The 16715-nt window shown below is 48.6% G+C and overlaps 1 protein-coding gene across 1 annotated transcript; it reads left to right on the top strand.

The window, feature by feature from the left end:
- The first annotated feature begins 8804 nt into the window (after positions 1-8804).
- Positions 8805-12328, top strand: SOCS1 (suppressor of cytokine signaling 1). Its single transcript, XM_054994920.1, has 2 exons — positions 8805-8968; positions 11219-12328. Exon 2 carries the CDS (start codon positions 11294-11296, stop codon positions 11894-11896), a length of 603 nt encoding a protein of 200 aa, XP_054850895.1. The 5' UTR covers positions 8805-8968; positions 11219-11293; the 3' UTR covers positions 11897-12328.
- The last annotated feature ends 4387 nt before the right edge of the window (positions 12329-16715 follow it).

The following is a 16715-nucleotide window of genomic DNA, read 5'->3' as shown; positions in this document are numbered from 1 at the left end:
TGTATAGGATGAGTTGGAATCCTATTGGCCTCATAGTGTCACCTGATTGCTGCAGAGTGGATCTCTGCAATATGACCCCGTCCACTTGTAGTGATGGTGCTGAAGTACAGCAAAGAGCAGCTCTGCAAGGCCCTCCTCTGCCTGCCACTTGTGATGGTAGTCTTTTTGTTCCATACCCACAGCATCTAGAAGCAAAGTAAAACAGATGGTTGCATTTACTTGAGGCCTCTCCATTTACCCACCAAGGGCAGGGAAATTACCAGCCTCAGGTTCCTACCCCCAAGAGATTGAGGAGCAGGAGAAAAAATAACCTCATGGTAACAATGTAGGATTTTCACTAGTCTCTATGGTAAAGACGATAGAGACGAGGGAAGGTTGCCAAGAGCATCACCTGGAAGTGAAATCACAGCCTTCACAGGCATCCCTCCTCCAAATATCTGCTGGCATTTGCCAAGGCAATATTGCGAACCCTAAGCTACGTAGTGTAAGTGATGACTTAGAACCTTTCGGTTGCTGCTTGATTGGATGCTTCAGCCATATATTTGTGCAGCTTTGAGCACCCCTACTTCAAGAAGATGGGAAAGTTAATGCCTGAAGCACCCTCTGGGTCCAGCCTATTCCCAGTGAGTTTGGGAGGGGCTGTGGCCAATGGGAGTGCCTCTGCTTGGCATCCAGAAGGTTCCAGGTTCAACCTTTGGCACCTCAGGCAGGAGCTAACTGAGAAAGGCCCTTCTCTGCCTGAGAGCCAAACTACAAGTGATGCCTGACACAGGTTGGACACTTGTCAGCTTCCCTCAAGTTTTGATGGGAAATGTAGGCATCCTAGTCTTGCAGCTTGGCTCTCTGACTGCTGTCCAACGGACTTTTCAACTGTCACTTGTCCAACATTCCGCCAAGCTGCCTACATTTCCCATCAAAACTTGAGGGAAGCTGACAAGTGCCCAACTAGTGTCAGGCGTCACTTGTAGTTTGGCCCTGAGACACTGGAGAGTCACCTGCCAGTCAGAAGAAGTGACACTGAATGTGATGGACCAATGGTCTGTCTGGATGTAAGACGACCTCCTATGTCCCTGCTGTTTTGGGGGAGGCAGAGGGGATGTCACTTCCTGGCTGCCTTGGGCATCCATTCTGTCCAAGAATGTTAACTGCCGACGCACAATCGTTTCTTTCCAGTAGAGGGCAGAATGTAGCAATGTGTTTTTGAAGCCACATTTGATGGGTTTCTTAGGAAGCTGAGTTCTTTGGAAGTGGCGGGGTGGGTGGGGTGGGTGGTGGTGTTGGTGGCCTATATTAGGAACTTTGCAAGCCATTACAGATAGCAACAGCACTTCCTCCAAAGAAGAGCAACTTAAAATAAACAAATCAATTTGAATGGGCCCATTCTCTATGTTCTCATCTCTTCAGATATGCCTTATCACCGACTGATAACACACACACACACACACACACACACACACACACACACACACACACAGTTTTATGGGGGGGATTTCTGTTCTATCCCATAATGCTTGCTTTGCATAAGTCCAACTGACTACGCAGGTTGCAATAGACTGGAACAAAAATCTCTGCAGTGAAGGTCATTTGTAATTGGGAGAGCCGGAGTGTTTAATCAGATTGTGCATCTAAAAATACCACGGCAAATTTGCATGGGTGCCGCTGTCGCACCAGTATGCGTACATGTATGCGCAATGTCTAGCCTCTTTTGTTGTTAATTTTTACATTTAAAAAACCTTCTCTTTGAGCCATCCTTCCATTGCAAATGTTGTCTGTGCAAATGTGTGTCTCCCTGTCATCAGGGCCGGCACCTTGACAAGTGGTGCAAAGGACTGCTAGAAGGGGTAAGGCCGTCCTTTTGACCATCTCTCCCCTTCAGTCAAGCACAGACCTTTTGTCCTCCATCATTAATGTGGCCTTGTTGAGACAAGATGGGGCAGTACCCAATTTACTCATAGAATCATAGATTGGAAGGTACCTCTAGGGTCATCTAGTCCAACCCTCTGCACAATGCAGGAAATTCACAACTACCCCCCATGTGGGCCCCGGTGACCCATTAATGTGACCCTTAATGTGCCAAGGGAGAATCAGTCTTTCTGAGACCACTCCATGCTTACCTTTTTCGCATCAGGCTCCAGAACAGCTATGCTATATTATTCTTAGCTTTGTACGTAAGTGCTAAAATTAAAGAGACACATAATGTGCACACCCACAGAGGCAGTGCACCCCTGAATCCCAGGGGTCAGCATCAGGGGACGGACACAGGCTTCATCCCCACTTTGGAGCATCCAACTGGCCATGGCTGGATTGGATGACTCCACTAACCAGCTTCTGTTGTTTTGAAGTATTGTGGAGGAGGGGGGTATGGGGCTTTATTTATTTTGACTGCACGTGTTAATCGAGGTACCCCACAAAAGGGAGGCGGGCTTCTCAAAATCAAGTGCTCTTTAGACGGTCGTCATCCGGTGTTTTCTGTTATTTGGACTGTATCAACTTAAAGCTTAAAAAATGGTATTGAACACACACACGCCTACTCCCTCGTATCATGTCTCTGTCCCTTTAAAAAGCATCGCACATGCCAGAAACAGCCATGGATGGCTCTGACAAGAGGGGCGGCTCACAGCTGCCGTACAAGCCACAAGATTCCAGCAAAGTCTCTCCTTATGGTGGCTACTTAGAAACGGGGGAGTTCTGTAGAATTTGAGGACCAAAGAGTATCTCGGCAAGCCGAGTTAATGACAGTTTCGTGCATGTGGTTGAGTTTCCCTGAAATCACCCTTTACAGAAAAAAGACGAAGCCACAATTTCTATGTTTCAATCTTTCTGGGGATCAGAAACTAGCTTCAGGAAACAAAACCAGCTTTGATGGTAACAAGAGCCACTAAAAGCTGTGATATTTCTGAAGTGCATATTTCTACCAAAGGAGGCGTTGACTTTTCAAAAAGAAACATCTCCCTGACCTAGCAAGTCCCTCCCAAAAATTCATTTCTCATTGCTGGTGGGCAAAAATTCTGCCCCTCAGTGGGTAAGCTAAAACTCAGCAGGGGCTAATTTTCCCCGGAGGAGGCAATGATGGGGAGACCAGTTGAGCTTCTGCCTGTTGTACAGCTTCTAGCCCTGGAGGTGGGTGAGAGGCAAGGTGGCCATTTTGGAAAGGTGGGTTAGATAAAAGTCACTCTCATTTGGGACTCCAGATGCCCAATCCTAGTTAGAAGAAGGCTGGTTTCAGTGGGGTTTACTTCCAAGTTAAGTGTGTTTCGCTGTGAAGCCACAACCTTTTTTTCCAGGAAGGAACAGAAAGAAGTCACCCTCCATTCATGCTTTTTTTAATCACGTGGCTTTTTTTAAAGAAAAAAATTATAGAAGTGAACTCACAAGCTTTCTTTAGAATCCAGGTTGATATAACAATTAGCAGGAACCAGCCACAGACAGATGATAAAGGGCTTTCTCATTCCTGTAGCGGCTGATGCAGGGGAACTGCAGAGCTCAGAGGGAAAGCAACCATTTTTTGGTGCTGTAGAATTCTCCAGAAATGGCATTTGCATTTGAACAATGTGCTCGATGCTTTCTCCTAGGGAGAAGTCATTTCCATGTACCAGCAACGAAAATAACGCAGGGAGCAGGCTCTTCGGAATTTCGCAGGCATTTCAAACTGACTTCTTCCACACACCCCAACCTCACACTATCCACAAGTCTCCTGGGTGAGTGTGTGAAGTTCCCATTGCTTGGCTGAACATACTGTTATGCACAGAAAAGCCACGGATCAGGGAAAACGGTGTTGAAGGGGAAGAACCTGGTCCCAGCTGCTGGCCAGCAAATGCAGCTAGCTTCCCTTCCCTACACACACTTGCCAGAGTCAACTCTGTGTCACTGAGGCTGCAGTGGCAAGTCCTAGCTTCTGCCTGTGGCCAGGTATGAAGTGGCTCTTCTCCTGCTCCCAGGAAGGCCACTGTAGTGAAGGATTGGCCCAGCTCAAACTGGATCTCAGTGCCCCCCCTTGATTCTGTGCTCATCAGACTGGTTCCCCCTCCTCATCTCCCTTCCCTTTGTGACCCTGGAGTGATGTGAACTGCTTTGGGAGACGACTGTGCAAAGCAGGGTATAAACATAATAAAGGTTACATGCATGGGAATGTTCCCCCTTTCCCATGAGCCTGTAACACCCTTCCACATACTTCCACATACTGTAACACCCTTCCACATACTTTCATGCCCAGCTCCACTTCTGGGTTCGCTTGCCAACAGAACCAGCATCATACTGCAAAGGGAGTTGAAAACCCCATCTGTTTTGGGCTTAGGGGCCTGCCATGTTGCTGGGGGCATTGTCCCTAATTATCAGTTGCTCCTTCCCCCATCTGTGGCTTGAGAATTCTTTCTCTGGGGATCCAAGTAGAAGCCCACTTCTAGGAGTGAAGGAATGATGCCCAGCCCAGCCCATCTTCTGGGAGCAGTAGATCACTCCAAGAATCCCAGCACAGCATCCAGACCAGAGCTGCAAGTTCTTTGTTAGACAGTAATGCCTGGGACCTGAGAACGTGTGTAGGATGCTGCCTCCTCAAAGCTTGGGAAAAGCAGTTCCCATGTGAGGGAAGAACGTTTTGAACTAAGATCGCTGATTTCCTTAGAACATCTCATTAAACTAAGCATTTGTTTTCTGTGTAAACAGAATGTGTTATCTGGAAATGCCATTCAAGAGCCTCTCAAAGAGGTCAACCCTGTCCCCGTTGAAGAACAGTACGTGCTCCTGCATTTCTGTTTCACAACAGCATACGGAGACCCCAACATGAAGGTCATGTATAAATTAATGAATCTGCTGCAGGATGTGGAGGAGCCAGTGTGGTTAGCATTGGGCTAGGTTCTGGGTTTGAATCCCAGTGCTGCCATGGAAGCTTGCTAGATGATCTTGAGCAAGTCACATGCTCTCAGCCTAACCTATCCCGCAGGGTTGTTGTGAGAATCAAATGGGGAGAATGATGTAAGCCACTTTGGGTCCCCCACTGGGGAGAACACTGGGGCATAAACAAAATAATGCAAAAGATGTGGTGATGGGAGAACTGATCCGTTGACTTTTGGAAAAACGGTTCAATAAATCCATGGAACAGGGTAGGATTTTCATCCACTTGGAGCCTGGTTACCTAAATGGAACTTCCATGGATAGGCATTCTTGCTCTGAATATCTCTGGTTTATAAAAAGTGAGGGGAGGAGGTTTCCTTCACAGCCTGAATGGAAGTTTCTCCGTGGAGAATGCACGTGGTCTTTCTGCAGAACCAGACAGCTGCAGGGCCAGCAGTTTCTAGTGCTTCTCTCTCCCAATTAAAGACGCATTGGCCCCACCCTTCTGCCTGCCAGGCCAACTGTTGTCCTTGAAGTGCTCAAATAGAAAGTAAAAGCAAAAACACTGGGCCACCGTGTGCTTTCTGAGAATTGTAAAAGATCCAGTTGACAAAAACAGACCGCTTGCTTCCACTAAATGGTGTGCCTATCTGGAAAAGGGACCTTTTGTCTAAAGTAAACCTGCAAGTTGCTTTCTCCTGGATTGCTCCAATATCAGCAGCTTTCCCAGCTCTGCAAACAGAGATCCTTTTTTGCTGGAGGTCAGTCAGTCAGATTTATTTACAGTTAAAAACCAGTACAGACTTGTAAAAAACATAAGCGAGTATCATATTCAAAATACACCACTTTATAAAAATAATTATAAATATATAATTATATAAAAACTTGGCAATATATGTACAAAAGTGTGGGCTTTCAGGGTTAGAAATAAAAGCAGATGTTACTTTGCACATTCCCTGCAGATTCTACAAGCCGCGGCTAAAAATCTGGCACTAGTCAACGTGATCTGGGGGTTTTGCTGGAGGTGCATGGGGCTGGATCGAGCCTTTTCTCCACGCGAAGCTCTGTGCTGTTCCACTGGGCCTTTTGCCAGGTTCTTCAGATTTATTTCTTTAGACAATGACACCACTTTTCTCATCAGAGGCCCCAAGTGGCTTGCTCCCCGTCTCCATTTTTATCCTCACAACAACCATCCTATGAAGTAGGTTAGGCTGTCCAAGGGCACCCAGCAAACTTCTTGGACAGAGTGGGGATTTGAACCGGAGTCGTTCTAGTCCTCGGCTGATTCCAGACGGCCCTCTGCAATCCAAAACGTTGCGCGTTGTCGCGCGTCATCGCGCGGAAAACGCGAAATATCGCGTTTTCTCGCGTGAGTTTTGCGCAAGGTTGTGCAAAACTCGCGCAAGAAAATGCGATATTTCGCGTTTTCCGCGCGATGACGCGCGACAACGCGCAACGTTTCGGATTGCAGAGGGCCGTCTGGAATCGGCCCTAGTCTGACCCTGTACCATAGCAACCACAATCAGATCATCAGGTGGTTGTTCGACATTCTTACTCAGCTATGATCACTGGTGTGGTGTTACCAAAGTCTCTAAAGGGGAGTTTCTTGAGGGGCACTGATCCAGTGTCAGTTGTGGGGAATTGCTCGTTTTATCTGAGTTTTTCCTTGAGGCTTGTTTGTTATAGCAACTAGAACATTGCGCTTGGCCTATGTTGCCCTCCACTTCAGTGCTACATATGGCTATACATCCCCCCGCCGCACTTCAGCATCAGACATGGCTACGCAATGTCCCACACTTGAATATTGCACATAGGTGTACATTGCCCTCCCCTCGACCATTCTAAAACATCTGTTTTCTAGAAAACCTACCGCCTTCTCTTCTTCCACAGTCCATTAATTCTACCATCCAAATGAGATCCAATCATTCTCAATTGCTTGCAGGTAAAGGCGTCACATGATACAATCTCTACTGGTTTTTCCTCCCATTTTCCGACCCGGCCCAACCACTGCGTTCACTGGAAAAGAAAGCTCGTTTCTGATTAAATGCATCAAGAGCCTTGGAATAGAATGTTGTAATTTCTTTCAGATCTCATTGTCTGCCCTTTGGGCATTCTCTGCATTCGCAATGAGTCACCCGGTTTCCAACCACCAATGTTTAGTGAGAATCTGCTTTACTTTTGAGCATTTTTCACAAAATAGTTGGGGGCTGTTGCTAACAGAGACTTTGAGGCACTGTAGCCATCTATTTCGTTGCTCCTTAATGAACAAGTGGTTATTAAGGACTGCACTTCAGATCTTCCATTTTGCTTGGTAGCGGTTCTGGGGCTGCCAGAAACCAAAAGTGCCTTTCAGTACATTGAGGGGCTGTGTTGCTGGTGGCATCTATGGCTGCTGCACCAAGGGGCGCTTTATTATTTGACTGGCACAACTCCTCTTATGGCAAGTCCAGAGTACTTGCTGCCTTGCATTAGAAAAGTCAAACTCTGCAACTTGTACACAATAGATTTGAACTCATGTGGTGATCCAGCAGAGCATCAGCAGCCGGCGCACAGCCCCGAGGCTCTGACCCCTGGCAAACGGTGGTCCCTGGGCTTCCTTCTTTCAAACCTGTCTAAACTATAAACTAGCTTTCTCTTAAACATTTAATTTTATCTTTATCTTTTTTTAAAAAAATGATGTTGATATTATTAAGGTATTTAATTCTGAGTGCATTAATTTTCTGGGGGTAATTTTTCTGCAGATATCTCACTGGCTGTTGGTTTACCAAACTCAGCATTTATAATCCCACCAAAGGATGGGTCACAGCCTCACACTTTCCTTTCTCTTTTTCCTCCACTCTGGCCTCTTTCTTCTCTCCTTCTTTCTCCCCACCTTCCTGAGAGGCCCTTTATGTCCCTGCTTCTACAGAATGGAAAGTGATGCCTAAGTCCCTTATTGCTGCGGCCCGGATCCACTGAGCCAAGAGAGGCAGCTCCTTTGCAATTTGGGGAACAGAAGGCCAGTTCTTATAAATAAGGTCGAGGAGGTGTGCCCGTTGCAGCCAGCAGAATTCTCCTTCCACCAGCAACCAGCCAGGAACTTCTGGCAACCGCACACTGGGGTGGAACTCTCCCTCTGTTTGCCCAAACACATGATGATGTTCACAGGGGCACTGCTTCTCAACATGGAGGTTCCATTCCGAACTTACTAACAGCCCATCCCGCTCTTGTTCCTCAAGTGTCTGGCATTGAGAGCCCCACTGTCTCCGAACACAAAAGGGATGAAAGCACTCTTGAGCAGCTGCAGAGTACAACCCCACCCACTCTTATAAAATTTGTATGGGTCGGGGGAGTCTGGATCCAAGGGGGGTGTTTGCACATAGACCTGAACCCCTAATAATGATGACGGTGATGATAAATATCAAAAACTAGGAGCCAGTGTGGTGTAGTGTCTGGGAGACCCAGATTCAATTCCCCACTCTCCCATGGAAGCTCAGTGGGTGACTTTGTGCCAGCCGCACACTCAGCCTAGTCTACCTAACAGGGTTGTTGTGAGGATAAACAGGCGAGAATGATGTAACCCTCTTTAGGTCCCCATTGGGGAGAAACGTGGGGCATAAATGAAGTACCATAAATAAAAATTAATACATTTAATAACAACGCTAAAATAAGAACGCATTTTAAGGGCTAGAGTTGTAATGCTAATACTACTTCATCACAACGACTGGGATTTAATTAACGAAAGGTAAACCTTGCTCGGGGCAATTCAGACCTGGGCGCTCTGCACCCGCTCAGGAGCCCCGCCGTCCCGCGGCGCGGGCTGGGGTCTTTGATGTGGCTCGGCAGCAGGCGCTGGCGCGGGAAGGAAAGCGAAAGTCTGGCCGGGCAGGCGGCAGGAGGCCACGTGTTTTCCAAGAAGGCTGGGCGGAGCCGCCGAGCAGGAAAAAGCCCAGCTCGGTCTCATTATAAGCCTCAGAGGCTGCGATGAGCGGCGACGCGGCAGGCTGGACGGAGCCCCCGCAGCAGCAGCAGCGCCGCCACCACCGCTGTCGCGCAGCCCCCCGGGCCGAGCGGAGCATGCCGGTGCGGCAGAGGCAAAGGACGAGGCGCGGGGGCTGGACGGGCCGCTTGGGCGAGCAGCAGCGGAGGCGGGCAGACGGTACGGCGGGCGCCTTCTCCGCGGGCTCTCTCGGGCGGCCGGGCGGCCGGCTGGCACGCAACGGCGGGGCGGGCGCGGGTCTCTCCGTTGCGCCTCAAGCATGTGCAGGGTTGGGGGGGCGCAGTGTGCCTCTGTGCAGCCACATGCATTGCTGAGCTGCAGGGATTAAGAGACTGCGATATATTTTTTATTTTGCTCCATATGTTTCGGAGGCCCCAAATCGTTGATGATTGGCGCGCCAAGCCGCTGTCCTCGAGTAGAAAAAAGGGGGCAGCGGTGCACCTCTCTACCCTCAGCATCCCCCCTCCCCCCAAGCAGTTTTGGAGGGGCACATCGTAAGCCTCCCACATCAGGACCAAGTTTCGTCTTCTTACCTCGCCTCTAGTGTCACAGCCTGTCTTGCTGTGAGTCAGAGGGAGGCAGGCAGCGGTTCAGTGGGGCGCGTCTTGCCCCTTTTCAGAGCAGAGGCGGATGATTGATCTGCCCCGAGGGTGGTTGTGATTGCAAGCTTCTGAGTTACGCAGAGCTCTTCAGGATGAGTGTGTACGGAAGACCTCCCTTCCGGATTGCCCTATGGCGGGTGTGCCCACCTTAACAGTGCTTCCAGCCAACCCTTCGTCCAGAGACACAGCTTGTGTGTGGCTGGAGGGTGGCAGCAGCTCTGGGCTCTGAGAAATCCACTTGTAAAGGTCTGGCGGTGCGACTTTGGGAGAAGGAGATCCATTTTCTTGGCAGGCTTTTCTGCCCAGGCATTCTGCCAATCTTGCTGCCAGCTGTTGGGTGTTCTTAAGAATTTTGTCAGTGTGCCTCGTCATTCATGTGGTTATGCAAAATTTCTCTCTCCTAATATTTTCTGTTTCTCAGTAGTGAGACTTGCTGACATAGATTTCATTTTTGCTTATGGCGTGAATGGATCCCAGATCTTTAGCTTTCGGCTTCCACTGTTGCTCTCCCCACCCAATTCCATAGAAGTCTCCATGCCCTGCCAATACAAATTCGGAATGTGGCAACACAGCTGGCTGGAAATTTAGGTCAGCAGGCCTCTGGATTCCCCGGGAGGGTTGGTTTCTGAGAATGTATGGAGGATTATCTACTATCTTCCAGCCTCGATCTATAAACAGACTACAGGGGATAAATCCTGAAATCTATGCTGCCAGTAAGGTCAAGGCAAGTAAGGGAAATATATTGAACTGGGCTGTCAGAGGAGATGCTGGGCTAAGCGTTCGTCCCTGGCTCAGCACCGCCCAGTTTCAAGCAACTGCACTGTGGGGAAAGGATTTGGCCCCAGTGTTGAAAGATATATCAATAATAGGAAGCCATTTCAACTGGACCACTTAAAGTGCAAGTGATTTAGAGAGAGAACCCCGGAGCAGTGGAGTAATGCTTTGAGGTTGGCTGGTGTGCATTGGGTGAGATTATGGGATGGGGGCTAGAGAGGAGGAGACTCCTCTGGTTGATTTCTGCTTCTGGGAGGAGATCTAGGATTACTCAGGAAGTTGGCAGGCACAAAAGCCTCACATTTTATCTTACACAAGGGAACCTATTCATTCTGGCTAGCTGCGTCCACTTTGAAGGAGTTGATCTCCAGCGGCAGAAATCTCCTTCTCCCCATTATGTTTCTCACATTCTGAAACCATGTAAGCAGCAGCTGGACTTGGGGTGCAAAGCAGTGCCTGGGTTGGTTGTGCCCGCAAGGTAGATTTTTCTGTTAGTTCGTTGATAGGAAAGTTCTGCTCTTCTGACTGTGTCTTGAATATTCAGGCTGAACTGGGGAAGGCATGAGGAATGTGGAACACAATCTTTTCTTTCTTTTATTTTTGCATGGGAGTGGGGAGACAGAACTTTCTTGTTGAGGTGCCATTTCTCACCTTTTGGGAAACAGTTCTGGACAGCAAAGTTTCAGATTGGTGCTAGAAGGAAGAGCGCTATCGGGTTTAATCAACTGATGGGAAAGGATGGCTTCCGAATAAGCACTTCCCATCAATGGCCCTGTGATGTGCTTTGTGGCTACGGGGAGGAAAACCACTTGCAAGCATGTGTTGTTCACCCTTAGCTAGCAGTTTCCAGGACCACTTGTCTTCTTTCTCTTTTTTAATTTTTTTAACATACAAAGGAGCTTGGCAAATTTGGCCTCCAAATCCCAAAGCGTTTGTTAGAGTCTTGGTACTAGAGCATCGTTGTTTATTCAGTGATGGGTGCTATTGGCTTGCTTCTGGTGGATCTAATTGCCTTCTCTGTCTTGGATTACAGGAGAGCTCCAGGCTAGCTGCCCTTCCTTGGCCTCTGACATGATGGAAGACCGCCTGGGCTGGTCTACGATATAGAATGGTAGCGCATAGCACTGTGACACCTGAGAATACCAGAGTAACGGAGCTGCGGCATCGGCTGGAGCCCCCTGCACGGGACCCTTCTCAACCCCGAATTCCCCATGGCCCGGCCAGCACCAACACCCACTTCCATACCTTCCGCTCCCAGGCAGATTTCAGCAGCATCATCCATACTAGCGCATTGCTGGAGGCGTGTGGTTTTTATTGGGGACCATTGTCCGTCAGCGCTGCCCATGAGAAGCTCAGAGGAGAGCCAGTGGGCACCTTCCTCATCCGGGACAGCAGGCAGAAGAACTGTTTCTTCACGATTAGTGTTAAGACTGCCTCCGGACCCACCAGCATCCGGGTTGTCTTCCAGGCCGGCCGCTTCAGTTTGGATGGCAGCAAGGAGGATTTTGACTGTCTCTTCAAGTTGCTGGAACATTACGTTAGCTCTTCGCGAAAAGTCCTGGTCGTCCCATTGCGCAAAGTGCGCATGCGCTCCTTGCAGGAACTCTGTCGCAAAAGCATCGTGACAGCGCTTGGGGCAGAGAATCTCAGCCGCATCCCCCTCAATCCAGTCTTAAAGGATTACTTGGCCTCTTTCCCATTTAAGTTATAGAGACTCTGCATTAAATCTTGTTGAATGAGGGAGGGGGGCCAACAGAACGTCCAACCACTGGACCTTTTTTTTTTTTTTTTTTTTTTAGTGTGGCCACAGTCACAAGGGCCACATTGGGAGAGATCCACTCGTGCACTAGGGAATGTGGTCTGAGGGGCTGTGGAAAACATTGGGTGCTTGGAGGGGTCTTCCATGTAACCCTTGCTTTGTGCAAGTGAGAGATTGACAAATGCGTGAAGAAATCCAGTGTCTGGATTTTCATAAACTTATCAGAAATGAACACGCTTATTTTTGTAGCAGTTCCACTGTATTGGGTGATGGATTTTGAGAACACTTGACTTTCCATGTTTACACAAATGGACAATCTGTTTGCACAATCTGAGGTTCTCAGGAGCCTTGGGGATAATTTTCTGCTGGGCAGAATATTTTGCTATTTTTTTACCTATATATATATATTTTAAAAGGTGATAATAAACCTTATTGTGATTTTTTTTAAAAAAAAAATATAGTTTTCTCTGGTCTTTATCTGAACGGGATTCAGACTGGGCAACTCTGTGTGGTATTTGTTAGTGTAAGGGTTGGGGCAGTGTGGGTGGTATGGGTTGGAACCCCCACCCCCTGCTATAACCTAATCTCAATTATCCAGTTTTTAGTTCTGTCATTTATAACTAGCCCTTGGTCTCAAAGATCCAAAAGTAAAACCACTTAAAAAAATACTCTGATTGTAATTCCCATCAAATTCTACAAATGGCACGTGTAGCGTGTGAATTCCTTAATACAGCCACCACAGAAAAGTCTCTGCTCCTGGTAGAACTTGATGGGGGCCTGAGCGAGGGCTTCATTAGGTGATTTATGGTGGGGGGATAGGTGTGCTTTAAGATGCACTCTATAGCTATGAGGTTAAACATGGACACGTTGAACTGTGTCCTTTAAATATATCGTCTGCCTTTCTGTGGTGTAGTGTGTTGTGTAATTCTGTACTGGGACTTAGAGAGTCTTGAAAGGTTATCCAGTCTGGCTCCTGCCCTCCACCTACCATCTTGACCAAAATGGAGATGTTCTTATTCCAAAGATGGCTGCCTGAACGCCACCCCTCCAAACTATTGCACACATTGTAGAGCAGCTTATTCCTCCTACAGTTTATGCTTCAAGAATGGTGTTTCTCCCCCTCCCCCCTTCAATAACAATACACTGGAATAGCATAACATAACCTGAGGTGGTTTTAGGACAAACCGTAACTGTCTTGCACATGCATTCCCTTTGCCAAAGGCCATTTGTTGTTGTTTTCTTTCCCAGGCCCCATGCCTGGCCCACTGGAGGCATAGATGGCAGCTGAGCTGACATTCGACATGCTTTGCTGGGCATGTCCCAGGAGCACACCCTCTGGGGCTTCACACACGTGTGTTTAATTTGAGCAACAAGCACATGGCTAATTAATCACTGCGGGTGGAGTATGCATGTTGCTCAGGGTCTGTTCTGGAAAAGGTCTGTCCTGGCGTTGCCACCTGGGTGGTGAGCATTCAATTGAACTCCAGCTGCTGTACTGCCTGGGGGGGAAGTTGGTGGGGCTCAGCACTTCTAGGCATCATTCTGAGCAGGGAGAAAAAAGTACCAGAAAATGTTGCGCTGCCTCTGAACGTGAAGGTTCCACCTAGTCATCGCAGCTAGTAGCCACTGATGGCCCTCTCCGCCATGAATCTGTCCAACCTCGTTTTAAAGCCATCTATACTCATGACCATCACTATGTCCACAGGTAGAGGAATTCACAATTTAATTGGGTAAAGGAGTACTTCCTATTGTCTCTCCTGAATCTATTACCTGCTAACGTCTTTCATTTCCCCCAAGTTCTAATACTATGAGGAAAGGAGAAAATGGTCCATCTATCCACTTTCTCCACCGCGTGCATAATTTTATAAACCTGTATCATATCCCTCCTTAGTTGCCTCTTCTGAAAAAGTCCCAGACTCTCCATACTCATTGGAAAGATGCACCAACCCTTTAATTATCTTGGTTGCTCTCTCCTGCATATTTTCCTAGCGCTGCAATATCCTTTGTGAGATAACCGTGATCAGGACTGCACACAAATGAGGCTGCACCACAGCTCTGTTACAGTGCCGGCTGCTTTATTTTCAGCCCCTTCTTAGTTATTCCAGGCATGGAGTTTGCTTTTTTCACCTCTGGGCTCAACATTTTCATCAAGGTGTCCATGACAACTCCAAGATCAGGCTCCCTAGGTCTCTGCTAGTTCAGATCACTTGACTGCGGGCAATCTCTCTCTCTCTCTCTCTCTCTCTCTCTCTCTCTCTCTCTCTCTGACACACACACACACACACACACACACACCTCCCCCCCCCTTAAGTTGTTCCATTTGCTTTGGTATACCCAGTGGTCAGTTCTGATAAGTGACATCCAGTTGGTAAGGAATGCAGTTTGTGTCATGCAGGATTCATTCATTTGAAGGTATGTGCCTCTTGAAGGTGCCTCGCTTGGCCGGTTGCCACACCTGTTCTTGCAAAACAAGCATGGAGAAACCTGCAAAACCCCACAGCCCATCTGGTTACTGGCTTCCCTTCGTGAAGGGTTTCATAGGGCATCACAGGCCATGGCGGGAGAGCAGAGCTGGCCCATCCATAAGATGCATCTAGGCAGTTGCCTAGGGTGCCAGACCTGGCGGGCTGCCCAAACCAGTCCATCACTGCCCTACCGCCTACCCTGCCCTACCACCCTACTGCCTACCCACTGTAAGCCTGTCCTCTCTTTCGGGGGTGAGTCACGTGCTCTTCCTCCTTTCCCCCCACTCCATCAGGGGCAAGAGCACGAGTGAACCAGGAAGCAGGGCCCCTTTCAGGCCCATTTCTGCTTCTTAACGTGCCCCAGCTGAGCGGTGTAGTTCTGCAGCCACAGCCTCAACCCCACTGAAGGCGGCATTAGCAGGGGCAGCTTGATGCATGTGTGTGGGGCAGCTCTCCCACACCACAAAGGTGTGTATGAAGTCATTTGCCTCAGATGCCACAAATCCTTGACGGGGGGGGGGGTTAAGGGTTGTCCCTCCCCAGGCAGCAGAATGCCAGGGACACCAGGTGGCTTGGCTGAGCACCCTGCCCCATGCAGTCCCTTGCCCCAGGCAACTGAGTGGAAAGTGCTCTGTGAAGCTGCAGAAAGGGGCAAAAGTGGGAAAATACACGGGTGGGGAATCTATTCTCCCCTCCATGTTTAGGAGCAGATTGATTTTTGCCCAGGGCCGTGAACTAGCAGATTTCTCCTCCCTTAAGAGTAAGAAGACAGGGAAAGTTAACGGATCAGGATCAACAGGGAACAGGTCCTTCAAGGTTTTGGTACTGACCTATAAAGCCCTAAGCGGACTGGGACCAGCATATCTGCAGGACCACCTCTCCCCATATGAGCCCCAGAGGACACTTCGATCATCAGATAAACAACTATTGGTAGTCTCTCGCCCCAGGGAGGCCCACCTGGCCACAACCAGAGCCAGGGCCTTTTCAGTCCTGGCCCCAGCCAGGTGGAATTCTCTCTCTTGAAACCAGAGCCCGGCAGGATTTGTCCTTTTGCCGGGCCTGTAAGACAGAGATGTTCCGCCTGGCATATGGTTGAGGTTGGGCCAGGCCTCTGCCGGCCATGTAGGAGGAGGGAGTGGATGAATGCTTAAATCCCTCCCCCACCAGACGTTTTTACCACCCTTCTATTTTAACAGCTTAATAGATAATCACACCCGGAAATTACATCAATATAGCCTGTGGGGTTTTTATCCAAGTGAAGATAAGTAAGAGCTATACTGTGGTTGCCGCCTCTTGATATTTGCTTATTTATTATGTAAATTGAGATTTTAAAATGTTTTATGGTTTTTATGAATTTTAGACTGTTGCTGTTATTGTTGGGACTGTGTTTTTAACTGATGTAATCTGCCCTGAGCCCGTTCGCAGGGAGGGCGGAATAGAAATTTAATGAAATAAATAAACAGATAAAAATTAATGACACAGCTGTGCACAGAAGACGACAGCAGTTCTCCGCTGAGGAACTCCTGGAGGGGTTTTACATGCATGCTCAGGTCAAGTTTTTCTGTTCATGCATCTGACCACCGTTTTTTGTCTCATCTAGCAGCTTGTATTCTGTCAAAAGGCACCCTCCAAAGTTTCCATTAGCTTTGGGAGCAAGGTCTAGGGAAGGCCCCAGCAGGGCCAGCGTCAAGCTATGCGAATGCAAAGACATACCCCATCACCGTTGGACACAGGACAACCCACCCCACTCGTGCATTTCTTCTCTGCAAGCCCCACTGAACGGAACAACCTGAAAACATCCCCCCCTCCCTCCTGCACGTGAAACAGTTCTCCTAGCAAGCCCAGCAGATGTCCTTTGACATCCCTGTTGCGAAACTTCTTCCTAGGAACTGAGCTCTGTGTGAGTGCCGGAAGCAGCAGGACTGAGAGCTGGCCGAGAAGGCTGCCAGAGTGCTTGGTGGCATACTGTTTCCAAGGCTTGTCTTGCAAACATTCTCCAGTCCAGCATGTTCCTTCTTCCTAGCACTGGAACAGGGGTGAGGCTGGAGGCACAATGTCTGGGACTGATCAGCAGGTCAGGGCAAACCAGAAGGCCAGGACTGGCAAAACCAGAGGCAGACCAAAACGGGCTGATGTGGCACCCTCCCCCCATCTACCTCTGAGCCTGCAGTGCCAGGAAGCCCAGTTCAACACCCCCCCCCAAAAAAGAATGGGTTAAGAAAATCAAGGCATTCCTTCTTTCTTAAAGGAGTTTTGACTATCTGGGTGGGCAAGGATGAGTGAGAGTCTTATTTATTTAGTAACTT

This window comes from Eublepharis macularius, chromosome 12 (assembly GCF_028583425.1).
Source record: "Eublepharis macularius isolate TG4126 chromosome 12, MPM_Emac_v1.0, whole genome shotgun sequence".
Classification (NCBI taxonomy): domain Eukaryota; kingdom Metazoa; phylum Chordata; class Lepidosauria; order Squamata; family Eublepharidae; genus Eublepharis; species Eublepharis macularius.
Note: the sequence above shows the minus strand (reverse complement) of the source record. Positions and strands in the feature narration are given on the sequence as shown.